The sequence below is a fragment of the Labeo rohita genome, chromosome 12 (assembly GCF_022985175.1).
Source record: "Labeo rohita strain BAU-BD-2019 chromosome 12, IGBB_LRoh.1.0, whole genome shotgun sequence".
Lineage (NCBI taxonomy): Eukaryota > Metazoa > Chordata > Actinopteri > Cypriniformes > Cyprinidae > Labeo > Labeo rohita.
The window spans coordinates 28,166,458-28,183,905 of NC_066880.1; the positions used below are offsets into that span (position 1 = coordinate 28,166,458).

Genomic DNA, 17,448 nt, shown 5'->3' on the forward strand with positions numbered 1-17,448 from the left:
TCCTTAATTATATGACAAACCCTATTTAACTGGCAGTATTCCTCCATTTTTCATTGAGATTGCAAGATTTTGGGCTGCTGTAAGGTGACTCAAACCCTGCAGCAGGAGGTTGTCCAGATGAAGGGATGACCCTTTTAACCACTGAAAGAACAGTTGGCCATTCCAAATCTGTCATTTCTTGAATATTGCAAGTTTACAATGACACTAAATGACTCAAATCCCCCCAAAAGGCTGGTCGTCCAATGTAAGACAAATGCACAAGAGGAAAGAATAATGCAGAGACTCTCAATAAGGAATCGGTTCAGCACTGCAGCTGGAATTGCTTGCCAGTTCAGTGCTGGACAGGGTAAGAATCTGTCTCAGCATTTTTAAGAGAAGTCGGACTGAAAGCACACTCTTTAGAAGAATCAAATGGCTAAGCTCTCCTTTGCTGTCTGGAGTGAGGAGAACTGGTCCTACATTTACATGCAGTCACTGCAAAACAAGACCTTAGGCAAACATCACCCCAGTAAACTGGTTTTGTAACAGCACGCTGCCATATTGTGGTTTTATCCGAATGCATCAAATAAGATCAGGAGGTCTCCTGCTGTTACATAAGCTCATAGTCTTTCGAGACTAACTCCTTGTCTAGCAGCTATCAAATCAAAAGATGCTTCAGCTGTAATCACCCGGTCCACTTTAATCCTCAGTTGAGTTTAAATAGCAGACACTGTCTTTATCCCGGACACTCAAGTCACAGGTCACAAAATGGGCAATGCTAAAAGCGGAGCGCTTTCCAAAGAGCTTCTCGAGGAGCTGAAGATGTACACCAAGTACAGCGAGGAGCAGCTTTACGCCTGGTACCAGAAGTTCCTGAACGAGTGTCCGACGGGCCGCATCAGCCGAGAGCAGTTCGAGAGCATCTACGCCAGCTTCTTCCCCGACGCCGATCCCAAGGCTTACGCTCAGCACGTCTTCAGGAGCTTCGACGCCAACAGCGACGGGACGCTGGACTTTAAAGAGTACATCGTGGCTCTGCATCTGACATCCTCGGGGAAGACCGTGGAGAAGCTGGAGTGGGCGTTCGCTCTGTACGATGTCGACAGGAACGGCACCATCACCAAAAACGAGATTCATGAAATAGTGAAGGTGAAAACTAGCGCAGATTGATTTAGAGGATTGAGTGGATTACTTGCAAATTGTAGTCTGTTACTGATTACAGATTACACGTTGAAAATTGTGGTTTGTAATCTACTGGATTACACATTTATTGTGGATTACTTTCGATGTAACACCTGAGAAAAATCACCTGTGTGTAGTTCCCTAAAACTGGAAGGCTTTCCAAATGTACTGTATATAGAATGTTTTAGAAAAGAAAATTACCGGAGTAATCCAGATTACAAGTAATCAGTTACGATGCAGCACTGATTGAACATTTACAGTCTCTTTGCTCTTCTTTGCAGTCAATATTCAACATGATCTCCAAAGAAGACCAGAAAAACCTTCCGGATGATGAGAACACTCCTGAAAAACGAACAAATAAAATTTGGGACTTTTTTGGGAAAAAAGAAAACGGTGAGTTTTAGTATGTTTTGCATTATAAACAGTGTTGGGGGTAACGCATTACAAGTAACGCGAGTTATGTAATATTATTGCTTTTTCCAAGTAACTAGTAAAGTAACGCATTACTTTTTAATTGACGAGAAAATATCCGAGTTACTTTTTTCAAATAAGTAACGCCAGCTACTTTTCCCCCATTTATTGATTAAAAGCTCTCCTGTCCACGTGTTGAGAGAAATCTGAAGATGTTAGTTCTAGAATAAATGTGAACATGCATTAATTCATTTCACTAACAAAAAACTGATTCAGTATTCCTCAAAATGAATAACAACAGTGAAATTCAACTCAGAATATGCCGCAAACCTGCAATAATTAAATATGTTAAATAATACAAATATCCTTTATGCATTGAATCCCATTTTATTAACCGATGACTTTGCTGCCGACCTTCGATGTTTAACCATACTAATAAGCAAAAATTACTCATGATAATCTAACATTTGTTTTCCTTTTTTTATTGCTGAAGACTTGACATTTTTTTCTTCTGCAGTCTACTGTACAAACGTGAATTTAATCTTCTCAAAGCCTGAGGATTTTGGTGTGAAAAGGCTTTTACATTTGCCAAAAATAGAACTTTTTATATCAAAAACAAACAAGCAAGCCCTGCCCAGATTTAAAAAGTAACGCAAGAGTAAAGTAACACATTACTTTCCATAAAAAGTAACTAAGTAATGTAATTAGTTACTTTTTTTAGGGAGTAACTCAATATTGTAATGCATTACTTTTAAAAGTAACTTTCCCCAACACTGATTATAAATGCGTAACAAAGATACTGAATATTGATACCTTTAACAGTATAAGCTTTATTGAGTTTTGACGAATGCATTTTCTCCGTATCATCAGGTAAAATAACAGAGGGCGAGTTCATTCAAGGAGTTATGGACAATAAGAACATCCTCCGTCTGATTCAGTTTGACGAACCACAAAAGGTCCAAGAGAGGCTCAAAGAGAAGAAGCAATAATGTTTTGTGTTTTATTTTGATCTGATTCTTTTGTTTCATGTGCACTGCATTATTTTTGATTCCTGCTGTTATGTGTTGACTGAGATTCCAATTCAATCTGTGCCATGAAATATACATGTAAAAATGCTGCAGTAGTATGAAACAAAATTGAGAGTTAAAAATGAAAAAAAACTGGATATGTAGACACTAAATTACAGTGAAATACACTGATACAAGAAGTCCATTGGCAAAGAGGGTCAAAAACACGGTCACGTTCACAATCATCGCCAATCATTTGCTGTGAAACCACATGCAAATTCTGTAAATAATCCACAACTTTGCTTCACACTCATTTGCTCATGAATAAAACAGTAACAGTCATGCAAACGGTGTTATTTTAGTAGTCTACTAGTACTACTTATGTTTTACATTGAGTATTGTTCTAATATTACTAGTGTACATACATAAAAATGAAGTCACCTTTTGAGGGGCTTTCCAGACTCTGGGATTTTTCCAATGGCTCATTTGTCCAAAGGTAGATACAAAATAAACACAAAATGAGGGAGAAATCTGTTGGTAATTGTTCAGTTTAAACACATCAAAGATGCAAATCAATGTATAAGTTAAAAAAGTGGCTATCAACTGGCTCATTTTGACAAACTAAATGCATATATTAAATTGCAATTATATTTGACTTAAAAATGCAAGAAAAAATACAAAGCTAAATGCATGTAATGAATTGCATTTAACAATACTATCTAGCATAGTTAAGAAAGCAAAATTGATAATTTAGCATATTGTTGGATCTACGGCAACATGAATGATTTTTAAGATATTTCTGTTGCTTCTGTACATCAGTTTTGGTTCTGTATTTTGAATCATCACCACTTGCATCATATACACATACAAAAGTCAGGTATCAAAAACATCATGGAAGCCATTTACAGTGGTGTATATGTACATCCGTAATTACATATTTATAGAAAAATAAATCCGAAACGGGGCTCGACGACAGACGTTAAAACTCACTCTCCTCTAAGATCTCCTCCATTGTCTCTCCTAAAGTCATTTCCCCGTCGCTGCTCGAGAGGCTCTTCCTCATGTAAAATTCTAGGCCGGAGCTCCGCCCACACATCACGTCCTCTGCTGATTGGACGGCCACCTGCTGCTGATGTCTTTGTGTGGGGGCGTGGTTTCCCTCCTCATTGGATTCGCTCTGTTCTGTGGTTTGTCGGGGTCTATTTTGCGAGCACTTCCACAGGTGTTTGGGGTGAATGTCCACAAAACAGTTGTGCACCTCAAACTGATTGGAGGAAATGAACAGCTGCCACCTCTTCTTCAGCTCAGCCTGGACCTGGAGGACATGTTTCCATAGTTAGGTCTATCATGAAAGATAAGTCTTGTAACATATACAGGTCTGTTCTGATGCAAAAAAATAAATAAATAAATATTTTTAAAAATTGCAATTGTCTCACATTCAGGTCATTTTGACCTAGGTATATATGAAGCACTATTAAATCTCAAAAATACTTTTTTGTAAAATGATCCATGACGTTATATTAATGTTAAAATGTTTTGTAAAATATATTTCACCTATTCCACATATCTCACACACTTTTAGGACTGAATTTTGTTAATAAACATGAATATGTACAAACTATTGCAGCATGAAAATTTTAGCTTTTTTTTCATCTGAAAGTGAAAGTTCATGGTAGTAAAATAAATTGATTTAATTTAATATTTCAGAGTAATATTTATGCTGTTTTAATGCTGTTTTATTAGAAATAGCTAAGTTGGTTTCATACAGTTGGACTGTTTTTAAGCAATCATGATAAAAATTAAAAAGATAAAAATTCAAAGGAATTTAATTAAATTCCATTCATTCCAATGGGGTTAATACTAGAAATTTTCAGATTATAATATTCTTATAAAAAAAAAAAAAATATATATATATATATATATATATATATATATTTTTTTTTTTTTTTTTTTTTTTTTTTGGTTCATGTGTATGCAATTTTAAATAATTCCTCAATTTTTTAATAATACAAAAAGGGGTTCATGCAGTAATAACATGGCACTAACATGGTAACATTTAAAATGTTGTTTTTGTTCACATTCACTCATAAATGAGAAGTTGCTGTTAAGATAAATTATTATATATAAATGCATTATAGTTGTAATGTCTTCGCCAAACATACCTCTCCGTTCGCAAAGCAGTACAGCACTGCAACTAAAAGACCCTGTTGAACAATAAAACGCACAATTAGAGCTTTTGTTTAGAACTTAAAAAATGATTTTTGAAAATTTTAGTTTTGAAATTTTTCACACACAAATCAATGCACTACTTGCTATTACTTTGTAATCATTGGTGAAATTCACAAGCAATTTCTGAACAAACCATTTTCTTTTTTTTTTTCTAATTTCAGTGTTCTAGTCAGCAAGAAAAAACACCTGGAAAGAGCTCAGGGTCAGATTGATGAAGTTTCGAGCGTAGCGGCTGCTTCCCTCGACCGATTCGTCTATTATTAAGGTAAAGACGATCTCATGGACCCCAAGCAGAGGAATCAACACAAGCGTCGCTCTGGCTAAACTGAGAAACAGATGCAAATCACATGAAATAAGTCTTGTCACCATCAGTTTTATACGGACAAAGGTGTTTCAGATAAGCAGTGACAAACCTGTATCTGTAGTCAGTGAACTTCACCTGGTCAGCCTTTAACTTAGACAGCAAAAGTCTGATGATTTTGAGAAAAATGCAAAAAATGACCTGAAAGACAAGTGAGTGTATGATTATACCAACATTTTACTTGTGTTTGATTCATATTTTTCTTTATAAGTATCTTTTTTTAACTTGGACTTGAGTGGTGATTAAGTGTTGGTTATTTTGTATTATATTTAATCAAAATTGATGTAATTTCACTGAAATTTATTACAAAGGATTTATTTGATTTTACATGCATGTTTATCAACTGATGAACTGACAAATTTTTGAGCACGACTGGTGTTAATGAAGTGTTAATTTTATTTTTAATACCCTATATTTCATCAAAACTGATTTTTTTTGCAAACTTATTTATTTGATTTTACATGTATGTTTATCAAGCACCAATCTGCCATAGTTTTTTGAATTTGAGTTGAAGTTTTGATTGTAGCAAAATTCTCAAAAATGCATTTTGAACTTCGCTTGTACAGAATCAGCAGTGATGCAGAACGACTGGTTTGATCCGTTGTAATTGTCATGTTTTCCAGCTCGTTCTCGTGAGCTCGTGATCAGCATGAGATGTGATGCACGAGGAACGGCTTCAACACAGTGAAATCAGGATTACAGCATGACAGAATGTAAACCAACTGACCCTGCTTTTCTCCTACAGTCTTCATATTACAATACAATTACAAAAGAGAAACAAGTCATTTTAAATTAAATTCATAAGGTATCATACTCACAATCACGGATAATGTTATTGGGCCTCGAATTATCCACCAGATCCAGCTGATGTTATTAAACCAGCAGCTTTAAAAAAAGAAAACACATTATTGTTTATAATGCATTATACATAAAGGCTTTAAGTGTTACCAAATTTATATCATTAAATCTATATATCTTTAGTTATAATGATATATTAAGAAAAATAATGTCATTGTATAATTTAAACCTTGTGTTTAGTTTTAAATGTATAAGAACACTGTTATGTATGGTTATGTACATTTAACAAGATTTTTTTTTCAGTCTTTTGACAATAACTCAAAGTGTTACTTGCTGTTTTTTGTAACTATTTGTGAAATTTTTTATAGTAATTTCTGAGTGAAAATAGTTTTAAAGTAAATGCTACACCATTTTTTTTTCAAAGCGTATCATTACCAAAAAATACTTCCCCTTTCATTCAAAAGTTTGGAATCAGTAAGATTTGTAATGTTTTTTTAAAGAAGTCTCTTATGCTCACCAAAGTTCCATTTATTTGATAAAAAAAAGTTAAAAAAAATATTATTGCAATTTAAAATAACAGTTTTCTATTTTAACATACTTCAAAATATAATTTATTTCTTTGACGCAAACCTGAATTTTCATCAGCCATTACTCCAGTCTTCAGTGTCACGCGGTCCTTCAGAAATCATTATAATATGCTGATTTATTATCAATGTTGGAATATTTCTTTGGAATCTGTGATACTTTTTTCAGGATTCCTTGATAAATAAAAAGTTAAAAAGAACAGCATTTATTCAAAATAGAAATATAAGTCTTTACTATCACTTTTTATCAATTTAACACATCCTTGCCGAATAAAAGTATTAAGTATTGTGTTAATGTATAATGTTACATAAGATTTCTATTTTAAAATAATATTAAGCACCACAACTCTTTCCTAAATTGATAATAAATCAGCGTATTAGAATGAATTCTGAAGGATCATGTGACACTGAAGACTGGAGTAATGATGCTAAAATTTAAATTTGATCACAGGAATAAATTCTATTTTAAAGTTTATTAAAATAAAAAAACACAATTTTAAATTGCAACAATATTTTACAATATTACTGTTTTTTTCTGTATTTTTAATCAAATAAACGCAGCTTTGATGAGCAGAAAAGACTGCTTTAAAAATCAGAAATCTTACTGATCCCAAACTTTTGAACGGCAGTGTATTCCACCATAAAACATCTCCTCACACAAATGATTTTCTGTATTACATGCAAAACTTCTTTTTGAAGTGTCAATCAGAAGCAAAACAGGCACGTACCTTTTATTTTCATACAGCGTCTTTACAACAGTCCAGGGAATCACAAACAGTAATGGAGTTCCTGAATGGATAAAGTTGGAGAACTGATGAGTCATAGTCAGGAGAAGTCCACTTCCAGAACAAAGATAATGTACTCACCCCTTTGTCATCCAAGATGTTCATGTCTTTCTTTCTTCAGCCGTAAAGAAATTATGTTTTCTGAGGAAAACATTTCAGGATTTTTCTCCATATAATGGACTGATATGGTGCATTTTGGAAGTTCAAAATCGGGGCACCATATCAGTCCATTATATGGAGAAAAATGCTGAAATGTTTTCCTCAAAAAACTACTTCTTTACGACTGAAGAAAGAAAGACATCAACATCTTGGATGACAAGGGGGTGAGAACATTATATGTGAATCTTTGTTTTGGAAGTGGACTTCTTCTTTAAAGAAAATGAGAAGAAAAGAGTATTTTTATGTATTAAATACAAGCCTCACCCCATCCTATAATCATATATTTCTTCAGAAGTCTTTTCCTGGTCAGAACTGCAGTGAACAGCAGCGTGTGAAGGAATATCGCCTCCACTAACAGCCAGAAGTAATTACACCCCACAAAATACTCCAGCGACACCTTTGAGGCCTTACAGATGAATGAAATCTGGAAGGTTGGCATTAATATTACTGCATTTGTCTTGTCTTTTTGTTTATGTAGACTTGTTCAGATGAAATAATTCCACAAAACAGACACATAAAGAAATGTTTCTGTACCGTAGACTTTGTGTAGCTGTTCCATCCAATCTCATCCCTCGGCATGTTGGTATACGCGACTTGTAATATAACCTCTTTGATTATTACTGCTGTTGCTCTAAATATGAATGATACAAAGAGATTCATGTGGATGTAGTTCCTCGTACAGTGAAGCTTCCTGAAAACAACAGGTAAAAATAATTTATTGCTTTGTCATGGACAAATAAAATTAGGATATCAGATATCTGGAGCCAGCTCCGGGCTGGGACAGAATAAATGACCGGACAGGACAGAAATGATCCTATTTGATCAATGAAAACAAAGCTTGGAAACGCAAGTACAAAAATAAATCCAATTATGTAAGTACAATGACTGGGAACATTGGTTAAATGCAAACATAGTGAACAGGAGAGAACGCCTACATTCTAAATTAGTGAGATTATGATTAAAGTACTATGAGAAATAGTTAAGGAAAGCTTAAAGGACCAAACACCGAGCCCTGCAGAACACCACTCACCTCAGAAGACCCATGATCAGAACAGCCAAGCAAAGAGAGGAAAATGACAGCGAGTATCCTACAATGGACAAGACTCTCAGCACAGTTTGCCGAAACATTTCTTCTTCCTGTGTATGCAGGATACTAGTGTAAAAATGATTCTGTGACGGACACCACACTTGTAATGTATGGTAGCAATATTCACCTTGGATTTGAAAAAATAATCATGTTCACACTCTGACTGATTTCTCCATATGGTGCTGGAATTCTCCTCAGTTTTCCAGGTCCCGTTGACCGTGCATTCCTTGTACACGTTTCCAGTAGCACCTGAAAATGACCACCATAATTTCTTATGTTTAAAGTTTAGATAAAATTATTATCGAAAGTCAAAAGTTTTGAAATAATTAAACATTTTTAAGTCTCTTCTGCTCACCAAGACTGCATTTATTTGGTACAGTAAAAATAATACTACTATTACATAAAATATTATTACATTTCAAAATAGCACTGTTCTACGTGAATAAATTGTAAAAGGTAATTTATTCATGTGATCAAATCGGAATTTTCAACATTATTACTCACTTACTACAGTCTTCGGAGTCACATGCTGACTTGGTTCTTCAGCTTTGTCATCACAGATGTAATATTCATTTTAAAATATATTCTAATATAAAAACAATTATTTTATATTTTAACAATATTTTGCAATATTATTGCTTTTACAGTATCAAATAAATGCAGCCTTGGTATGCAGAAAAGACTTATTTTAAAAACATAAAAAACCTTAGTATACACTTTTGAATATATTAAAAATAAATTAATTAAAGGAGAAGTCCACTTCCAGAACAAAAATTTACAGATAATTTACTCACCCCCTCGTCATCCAAGATGTTCATGTCTTTCTTTCTTCAGTCGATAAGAAATTATGTTTCTTGAGGAAAACATTTCAGAAATGTTCTCCAAGTGGTGTCCCCAAGTTTGAACTTCCAAAATGCAGATATAACGCAGCTTCAAATGCTGGTCTTGTCTCTGCATGTGTAGTCTGTGTAATCCGAGTCAATACAGTTAGGGAATGTTGAAAAACTCCCAACTCGTTTTCTTCTTCAACTTCAAAATCGTCCTGCTTCGCTGTTTTACTTTTTTTTTTCTTTCTTTCTTTCTTTTTTGTAAAGGTCATTTGATCATCTTTGCATGTTCACTTTGTAAACACTGTGTCGGTACTTCTGCAGCGATGTAGGATGATTTTGAAGTTGGGAAGAAAACGAGATGGGAGTTTTCCGACATACCCTAACTGTATTGATCCGGAAAAAACACAGACAAGACGAGCATTTGAGGTTAAAAAGTATATGAATTGTCAATTTGTTTCGAAAATGACCAATTGTTTCGCTAGATAAGACCCTTCTTCCTCGGCTAGGATCATTTAGAGTAAGGGTGTAACGGTACACAGATGTCACAGTTCGGGGGCCACGGTTCGATACGATTTCAGTACAACAGGGAAAAACAACAACACATCTACTATGCTAAGTTTCTTTTCGTTAATTTTGAACAGACTGTAGTACAAATTACATTTTTTCCACCTAGATGTGAAAATACTAAATATTATATAAAATTATAATGTTTTGCTGGTATAAGGAAACAGTTTAAGTAATTGCGCCGGTGCACACACACAAAACATAAGTTACTTATGTTTTAACGTTACTTTGTCAAAAGTAGCCTCATTCTGGCACCGTTGGAACGCGACTAAAGTACAAAGCCATTTACATAATAAATAATAGTTTACCATATAGATACATCACAAATATGGAAATATTATGGAATATTTGGATTTGTGCCGAATGAGAGAGGTAGGACACAAGAGCACAAAGCTCCATTTCGCAAACAGTTGAATGCGCAAGCCTTTAAAGTTACGTTATACTAAAATCAGCACATGGTCACTGTCTAGTGGTCTTTGTTTTCAAGTGCACAACTCCTGGCATTCGCTGTTCTTCTGTTATAAAACAGCGTTGCATTACTGTAGGCGCCCCCTTCTGGATTAAGGTGAATTGCCTGTATTCCTTGTAAGTCATGCACCGAACCAAGATGTCCATACCGTGACGGTTCAGTACAAATACATGTATTGTTACACCCCTAATTTAGAGCCATGGAAGTTCAAACTTCGGGGCACCATAGAAGTCCACTATATGGAGATCATTCCTCTTCATGTTTTCGTCAACTTGAAGAAAGTATGACATGAACATCTTGGATGTCAAGGGGGTGAGTAAATGATCTGTTCTGGAAGTGAACTTCTTCTTTATTATGTATTATTTTATTATTTACATCAGAAAATGGCAATAGATGATGCAATGATACAACTCAGTAAGTTTTTAACTATAATAAGACAAAAAAAGTGTTGAACTAGAATAGAATAAGCAACCTTCTTTGATCCATGGTAAATATGGAGGGCAGGGTACAGATACGATCCCGGGAGATGAATGTGGCCAACAGGCAAAAACATCAAATGTTCCATTGCAGAAAATTCCTATAGGGTGATTTGTACAAGGAATAAATATAATCTGTGTGTGTATATATATATATATATATATATATATATATATACACACACATTGAAATATCTACACATTTAAATTAGTTTCACTTACCAGTTCCAGTAGGGAAAGTGGCTTTCAGGAATCGTGTGCAGTTCTCTTGATATTCACTACGTTTATAGATCAGGTCATCCAGCGTGGAGCCCATGACCTTTACAAAACCATAATACATGGCATTTACTTCCTGTTAATGTGTGGACTAAGTGTGAGTATTGCACACTGAGTCATATGAGAGCTGATGCTTTCGTTGGGCTGATGTGCGATTAATGCTACATTTTAAAACACTAGATGGCAGTATTTATAAATGTTCTTAAGGAAAAGTCTATGTTGTTCTCTTAAACATATCTTTCTCTCTTTTTAGCAATAACCTCACCAAGCTTTTAGTCACCAACTTTACATTTTTTGAAGTCTCTAGTTTGAATCTTGTTTTATTAGGACTAATATCTAATAACACCGCAGAGTGCCGTGTGTTTGCCATTGGAGGTGATATTAAACACACTTTCATTTCTGCTACAATGAACAGATAAATATTTACATTCTTTCCAATTTACAATGCCAACTGCTAAATATCAGTTGCTTGGATGCGTTCTTGTTACTCATTTGCAGATACTCTTTATACTGGGTTTAATGTTTCTATGGTGTATTAAGTAGGACTATAGGTAATAAAACACAGCTAAGGATTTTAATATATTAACATAATGTATTAATATGAACAGTGTAGCTATATTAAATAATATTTTAGATGAGTAATGTGCAATAAAATGTATTTAAGCTACTATTTTTCAATAGAAGAAAGTGTATGTTTTACAAGAAACACACTTACATTTATCTAAAGAGCTGTCGGGCTAGCAATTTAAGAGCAATTTAAACACATAAAAATCTATAAGCTAAAGAGATGAAATCACTATTATAAATGTCCACCATCCTCCTTATCTGACAGCAGATGTACAAATATACATGAATTTCAAATTCGAAAATCAGTATCTTACTTACTTACTGTTTTATAATATGATTTCCAGTCAAAATACTGCATACTAACTTAACTGGTGCATCTGATTCAGCATAATGTTTAATTTTATATATACAGAACGTTCACCTAAATGTTAAAAAATCCTAGAAATATCATATCTGCACAGACGGGGAGAGTTTTTCCAATGTACTGTAATTCTACTAAACTCACAAGGATTGCACAAAACTGTATATGCTGACATTTGACACAATTTTGAAAGTGACCAACATGCACACTTTCGTATTTTAAAGTTGTTAAACTATCGTTTGTGCAATGGTTTAATCATTTCAATAGTTGCATTTAAAAAAAAAAAAAAAAAAAAAAAAAAAACATTTTTTATGTTACATTTTTTAAAAGAAATGTGGTGTCACTTTATTAACAGTACAATAAGTCTATAACTACTGATTTGTTAAGTGTGTGAAAAATATATCAGATTCCTCTTACTTAAACAGTTACTACGAAAGCACTATGCTTTAATTTTATATGAGCTATAATGGCAACTTGCAAAACTGTCCACCTTTTTTAGACTCTTTTATACCTTTTAATAAGTTGCGGTGCATTGTAAATGTTTAATCACACCATAAATGTTTGAGAGACCTTTACACAAATCACATTCAGATTATCATGTCTGAAGCATATTTTGCAATGTTTCTCCAACGATGCCGAACTCTCTGTGCGCTAATCTCCAGAGATTCATGTCTGTCTGCTAAACTTTCAGAGTATGTGGATTTATATGAGAGCTTAAACAACAACATATGGGCAGAGATATGACTAGGCAGCTGTTCATAATAATATCAAGATATAGCATTTGATATATGATACAAATTTAGTGTGCAAACAATTTTGACATTAATATTGGTAGTAAATTTGTAAATAATTACAAAGAAATGGCAAGAAACACTGCAATTTTGAAACAGAATAACTGAAATCATATTTTCTTGTAAAACATATTAATGTCTGGGTAATGTATAATGTTCCGATAATATACAGCTTTGAAAAACTAATAACTTATAATTTTATTAGGTTGTTTACTATGTTACACATATAATTACAAATCAATTTGAATTAAACATTACATTTTGAAGCAGAAATAGAATAGTATTTCTTGTTAAAATGTAACATTTTTCATTTATAATCTTCCAATAATTGCTTTAAAAATATTCCGCCAAAATCACAGAATTCTTCTTTTTTATCGTATTTACATAATAGAATAAGAAAAAATCTTATTTTATTATTCCGTTTATTTTTTTTATTTTTTTTTTATTTTACGTAAAGTTACTTTTTTAACTAACTACACTGAAAAAAGTTGGTGTAGGATTTAATTTGAAATAATTTTGCGAGTAGATTTCACAATTAATTACAATGCACTGAATTGAAGTGGAAAGACTGAAACAGTATTTTCTTGTGAAACAGTGTAATGACTGCAGTTTGCAAAGCTAAAAACTACAAAATGAAACATTTTCTAAACACTTCTGAAGTCATTTGACAGTGATGTGTAGAGGTGTATGTGTGAATGAATGTCATTGACTCACCTGACTGCTGTAGAGGAGCACAATAAGAGTCCAGCGCTGAACTCCGAGCGCCGCTCTTCTCCCCGCGGGCAGCATGAACACCATGAACACGGCTCAATATTCACCTGCCCATGAACAGAGCTCCAGCACGTCACGCCGCGTCCCTCAGGCCACCGCAGCTCGTCTCACTCATAGTGTTTCCTGTCCTTACGCTGGATTTCCTGTTGACCATCCGATGCGGCTGCTCTGGTCTGGATGACAGCGAGAGCCTCAGAGTTCACAGACCCGGTCCTTCTGTTGCCTAATCTCCAAATGAGAGCGTCTGCGCTGTTTCACTCAGTCCTGCTTCACTTCTGGCCCTTCCCAGCCAATCAAGATAAGGCAAGAGATGGGAACTTCACTGTTACGGCTTATGAAATGCAAAGCAAATAGAGACTTTAAAGACAATTCAGTTACAGTATCTGAGCATTTTCAACAGTTTTATGTGTTTTATTACAGTAGATCATCAAAACAATGGGAGAGAGAGAAATAAATGTCAAAGAGTCAACTTTCATTAATGTTAACCAATGTTAACACGTTCCACATAGGGCACAAAACAGGGCTGAAAATAAAGTCTTTTTTTTTTTTTTGGAACATTTAGGACATTATTGCTATCATTATTACTATTATTAAATTAATAATAATAATAATATTTTAATGCAGACTGCAGAAATGCAAGAACAAAATTATTTTAAAAGGCTTTATAACTATAATTAAAAATAAAAATAACAAGTAACACATTCCACATAGGGCACAAAACAGGGCCTGAAAATAAAGTCATTTTTTAGCACATTTAGGAGCATATTGCTATTAAATAAAAAAAATAATAATAATAGTAATATTGTTTTTTATCCAAAGCATTTTTTATTCAATAACAAAAAAGCGAATAAAATAAATACATAAAACAATAACAATAATGAAAATAAACGTAAAAAATAAAAAGACCAGTATTAGAAGTGCTTAAACTTAAGAAAAGTGATATAGTTAAATATTATATGAGCTGTTTTGTTTCCTATTTCTTAAAATGATGGTTGAATTTGAAGACTTTTACTAAAAAGTAGGAGATTTTAAACCCTGATTTGTGTGATTACATAATGTAAAATTAAACAAAAAATTAATTAAAACAACAGCAACAAAAACTATGCCAGAAACATTTAGTCTAAATAAAACTTTAACTTTATTAAGGGCATGTTTTGAGAGCGCATGTTTGTTCGAAGCTACTGATAAATTTATATTTGCAATAAATTGAAGAAAAATATTAGTTTTAACATTTTTTCTTACAATAACTTGGGCAACGTGGTTACATTTTTGAACTAGTGGACTGCAGTTAACACTAAATTTCTAAATATTTAATACTTTTAATATGTAACAAAATTCTAACATTTCTAAATATTCATAAAATGGAAAATCTGTCAGAATTTGTAATGTAGTTTTCCTATTATCCTGTATGTCACGTAATATAATACTTCAAAAACACACACATTTATTAGTGCAATGCTTTAAAAGCATTTATAGGACATCAAGCCGTACCACGTTAAACACATACACAATAAAACACACAAATCACAATAAATCACTGTTATGAGCCAGCCATCATCTAAAAGCCTGTGGGTTAGTCTCTTTAAACTAAACTCACCTTGTTATGTGCCAGCCATTTGTCAAATAAAACTAATAAATAACACCAGACGCCTTTGCTCTTATTGTACCGCAGCCCAAGCTAATAGAAATTAACTTCACTAGACCTTCAGCAGCATGTAAGCACTTCATTTGTTAGGATAATTACCTGCCATAATGTATAATTATCCAGTCTTAACACAGTCTGCTATTATGGATAGGAATTTAATGTTCTTCATTCAGGAAGTCAATTACGGTGCATTAACAAAATGGAAGTGAATTGACTGGCTTGAGCTTCTAATGCACTAATGCAACATTCACATCATCATCAGACAAACGTACACATTTAATGACATGCACATTATGCATATGTTAAAATATCATCATCTATTAAGTTTAATATCTAAATCTCTTTGTAAAGACTTTATTAGCACTTTGCAAAAGAGTTACTAATGCAAATAAAAATGCCATACTTACATGTCAGAGCTCGTCTAAACTGTGAAGAAGACTACTGAGAATTTGAGGAACATCCTAAGCATTTTCTGCTGAGATATTCAAATGATGATCCCTGTGATTTTGTCATTTAGAAACCTAATAGTTTAATGAGCAAACTCTGCTCAAAAATTGTTTGATTCTGAATTCCCGTGACAAAGCGTCTGCTTGTATGAAAGTTAATCATGAGTGCTGCATGCATATGTCCGGTCAGCTTTCTTGCGTTTGATGCTACGTGTCCCGCAGATGTAAACAAAATGGGCAACGAACTCGTGCAGTCTGACAGTCTGAAGTTGAAGTGAGTTCTCATGATCTCTCTCGCAGGGTCAAGATGAGCGACAGATATACAAAACAGAACAGATGATAAACAAATGCAACATCGAACTTACTCTTACACCACTGACGGCCCGTGTTTAACATCAAGAGAGTTAAAAAACTGCCAGATCAGAACTGCTATAGGATGAAAGATATGCACTACTGCTCGAATAATTGTAGTTTTAATTTTTTTTTAAGAAGTCTCTTCTGCTAACCGAGGCTGTATTTATTTGATCAAAAATATAGTAAAATTGTAAAATATTATTACAATTTAAAATTCCTGTTTTCTGTGTATATATGTTAAAATGTAATTTATTCCTGTGATCAAAGCTGAATTTTCAGCATCATTACTCCAGTCTTCAGTATCACATAATCCTTCAGAAATCATTCTAACATGCTGATTTGCTGCTCAGCATGTTAGATTTCTGATTATTATCAATGTTGAAAACAGTTGTGCTGCTTCATGTTTTTGTGGAAACTGTGATACATTTGATTTTGTCAAGATTCTTTGATGAATATAAAGTTCAAAAGAACAGCATTTATTTAAAATAGAAATCTTTTGTAACATTATAAATGTCTTTACTGTCACTTTTGATCAGTTTAATGCAGCTTTGCTAAATAAAAATATTAATTTCCATAAAAAAAGTACTTATCCCAAACTTTTTAATGGAAATGTATAACGGTTTCAAAAATATATGCACTGTTGCAAGTTGTTTCAACTTAAAAAAGTAAGTTCTGCCTTAAAAATTTTAAATTTACTCAACTCAAATATCCATGTTTTCACATAGTACAACTTAACATTTCATGTTGACTAAACTTACAATTTTAAGGCAGCATGAACACTTACTTTTTTTACAGTGTGAAGCAGCACAACTGTTTTCAACAGTGATAATAATCAAAAATGTTTCTTGAGCAGCAAATCAGCATATTAGATTTTTTGTTTTTTGAAAAAAAATTCTGAAGGTTCATGTGACACTGAAGACTGGAGTAATGATGCTGAAAATTCAGCTTTGATCAGAGCAATAAATTACATTTTAAAATATATTCACACAGAAAAAACTTATTTTAAATTGTAATAACATTTCACAAAAATAATGTTTTTACTGCCTTCAAATAACGCTTTTTTAGTTTTTAGTTAGTTCAGGTTTAAATAGTTTTTGACTAGTAGTATGTGTTTAAGAAATACACAGTCACTTCATTTCATCAATACTTCCACTTACAGCATGCACTACACCAGGGGTGGCGAACTCCGGTCCTGGAGAGCAGCAAATCCTGCAGAGTTCAGCTCCAACCCTAATAAAATCTCACCTGTCTGTAGCTTCCTAGTAACCCTTCAGACCTTGATTAGCTTGTTCAGGTGTGTTTGATTAGGGTTAAAG

At 33.5% G+C, this 17,448-nt stretch overlaps 2 protein-coding genes across 4 annotated transcripts; one reads left to right on the forward strand and one right to left on the reverse strand.

The window, feature by feature from the left end:
• The first annotated feature begins 311 nt into the window (after positions 1–311).
• Positions 312–2,561, forward strand: rcvrnb (recoverin b). The gene is made up of 3 exons (XM_051125107.1): positions 312–1,128; positions 1,443–1,554; positions 2,443–2,561. Exons 1-3 carry the CDS (start codon positions 748–750, stop codon positions 2,559–2,561), a joined length of 612 nt encoding a protein of 203 aa, XP_050981064.1. The 5' UTR covers positions 312–747.
• Positions 2,384–16,043, reverse strand: LOC127174602 (glucagon-like peptide 2 receptor). Of its 3 annotated transcripts, none has more exons than XM_051125106.1 (14): positions 15,740–16,043; positions 13,631–14,018; positions 11,144–11,240; positions 10,918–11,022; positions 8,710–8,831; positions 8,526–8,632; positions 8,030–8,126; positions 7,760–7,919; positions 7,280–7,340; positions 5,988–6,054; positions 5,222–5,310; positions 4,995–5,133; positions 4,742–4,783; positions 2,384–3,894 (listed from the first exon to the last, which is right to left on the reverse strand). In XM_051125106.1, the coding sequence occupies exons 2-14, from the start codon at positions 13,712–13,714 to the stop codon at positions 3,559–3,561; spliced, it is 1,506 nt and encodes a 501-aa protein (XP_050981063.1). In that variant the 5' UTR covers positions 13,715–14,018; positions 15,740–16,043; the 3' UTR covers positions 2,384–3,558. The 3 variants fall into 3 exon arrangements, with proteins under 3 accessions (XP_050981063.1, XP_050981061.1, XP_050981062.1); XM_051125104.1 differs by having other exon boundaries at positions 8,030–8,186; positions 15,740–16,042; XM_051125105.1 differs by lacking the exon at positions 15,740–16,043 and adding an exon at positions 15,432–15,481 and having other exon boundaries at positions 8,030–8,186.
• Positions 16,044–17,448: the final 1,405 nt, after the last annotated feature.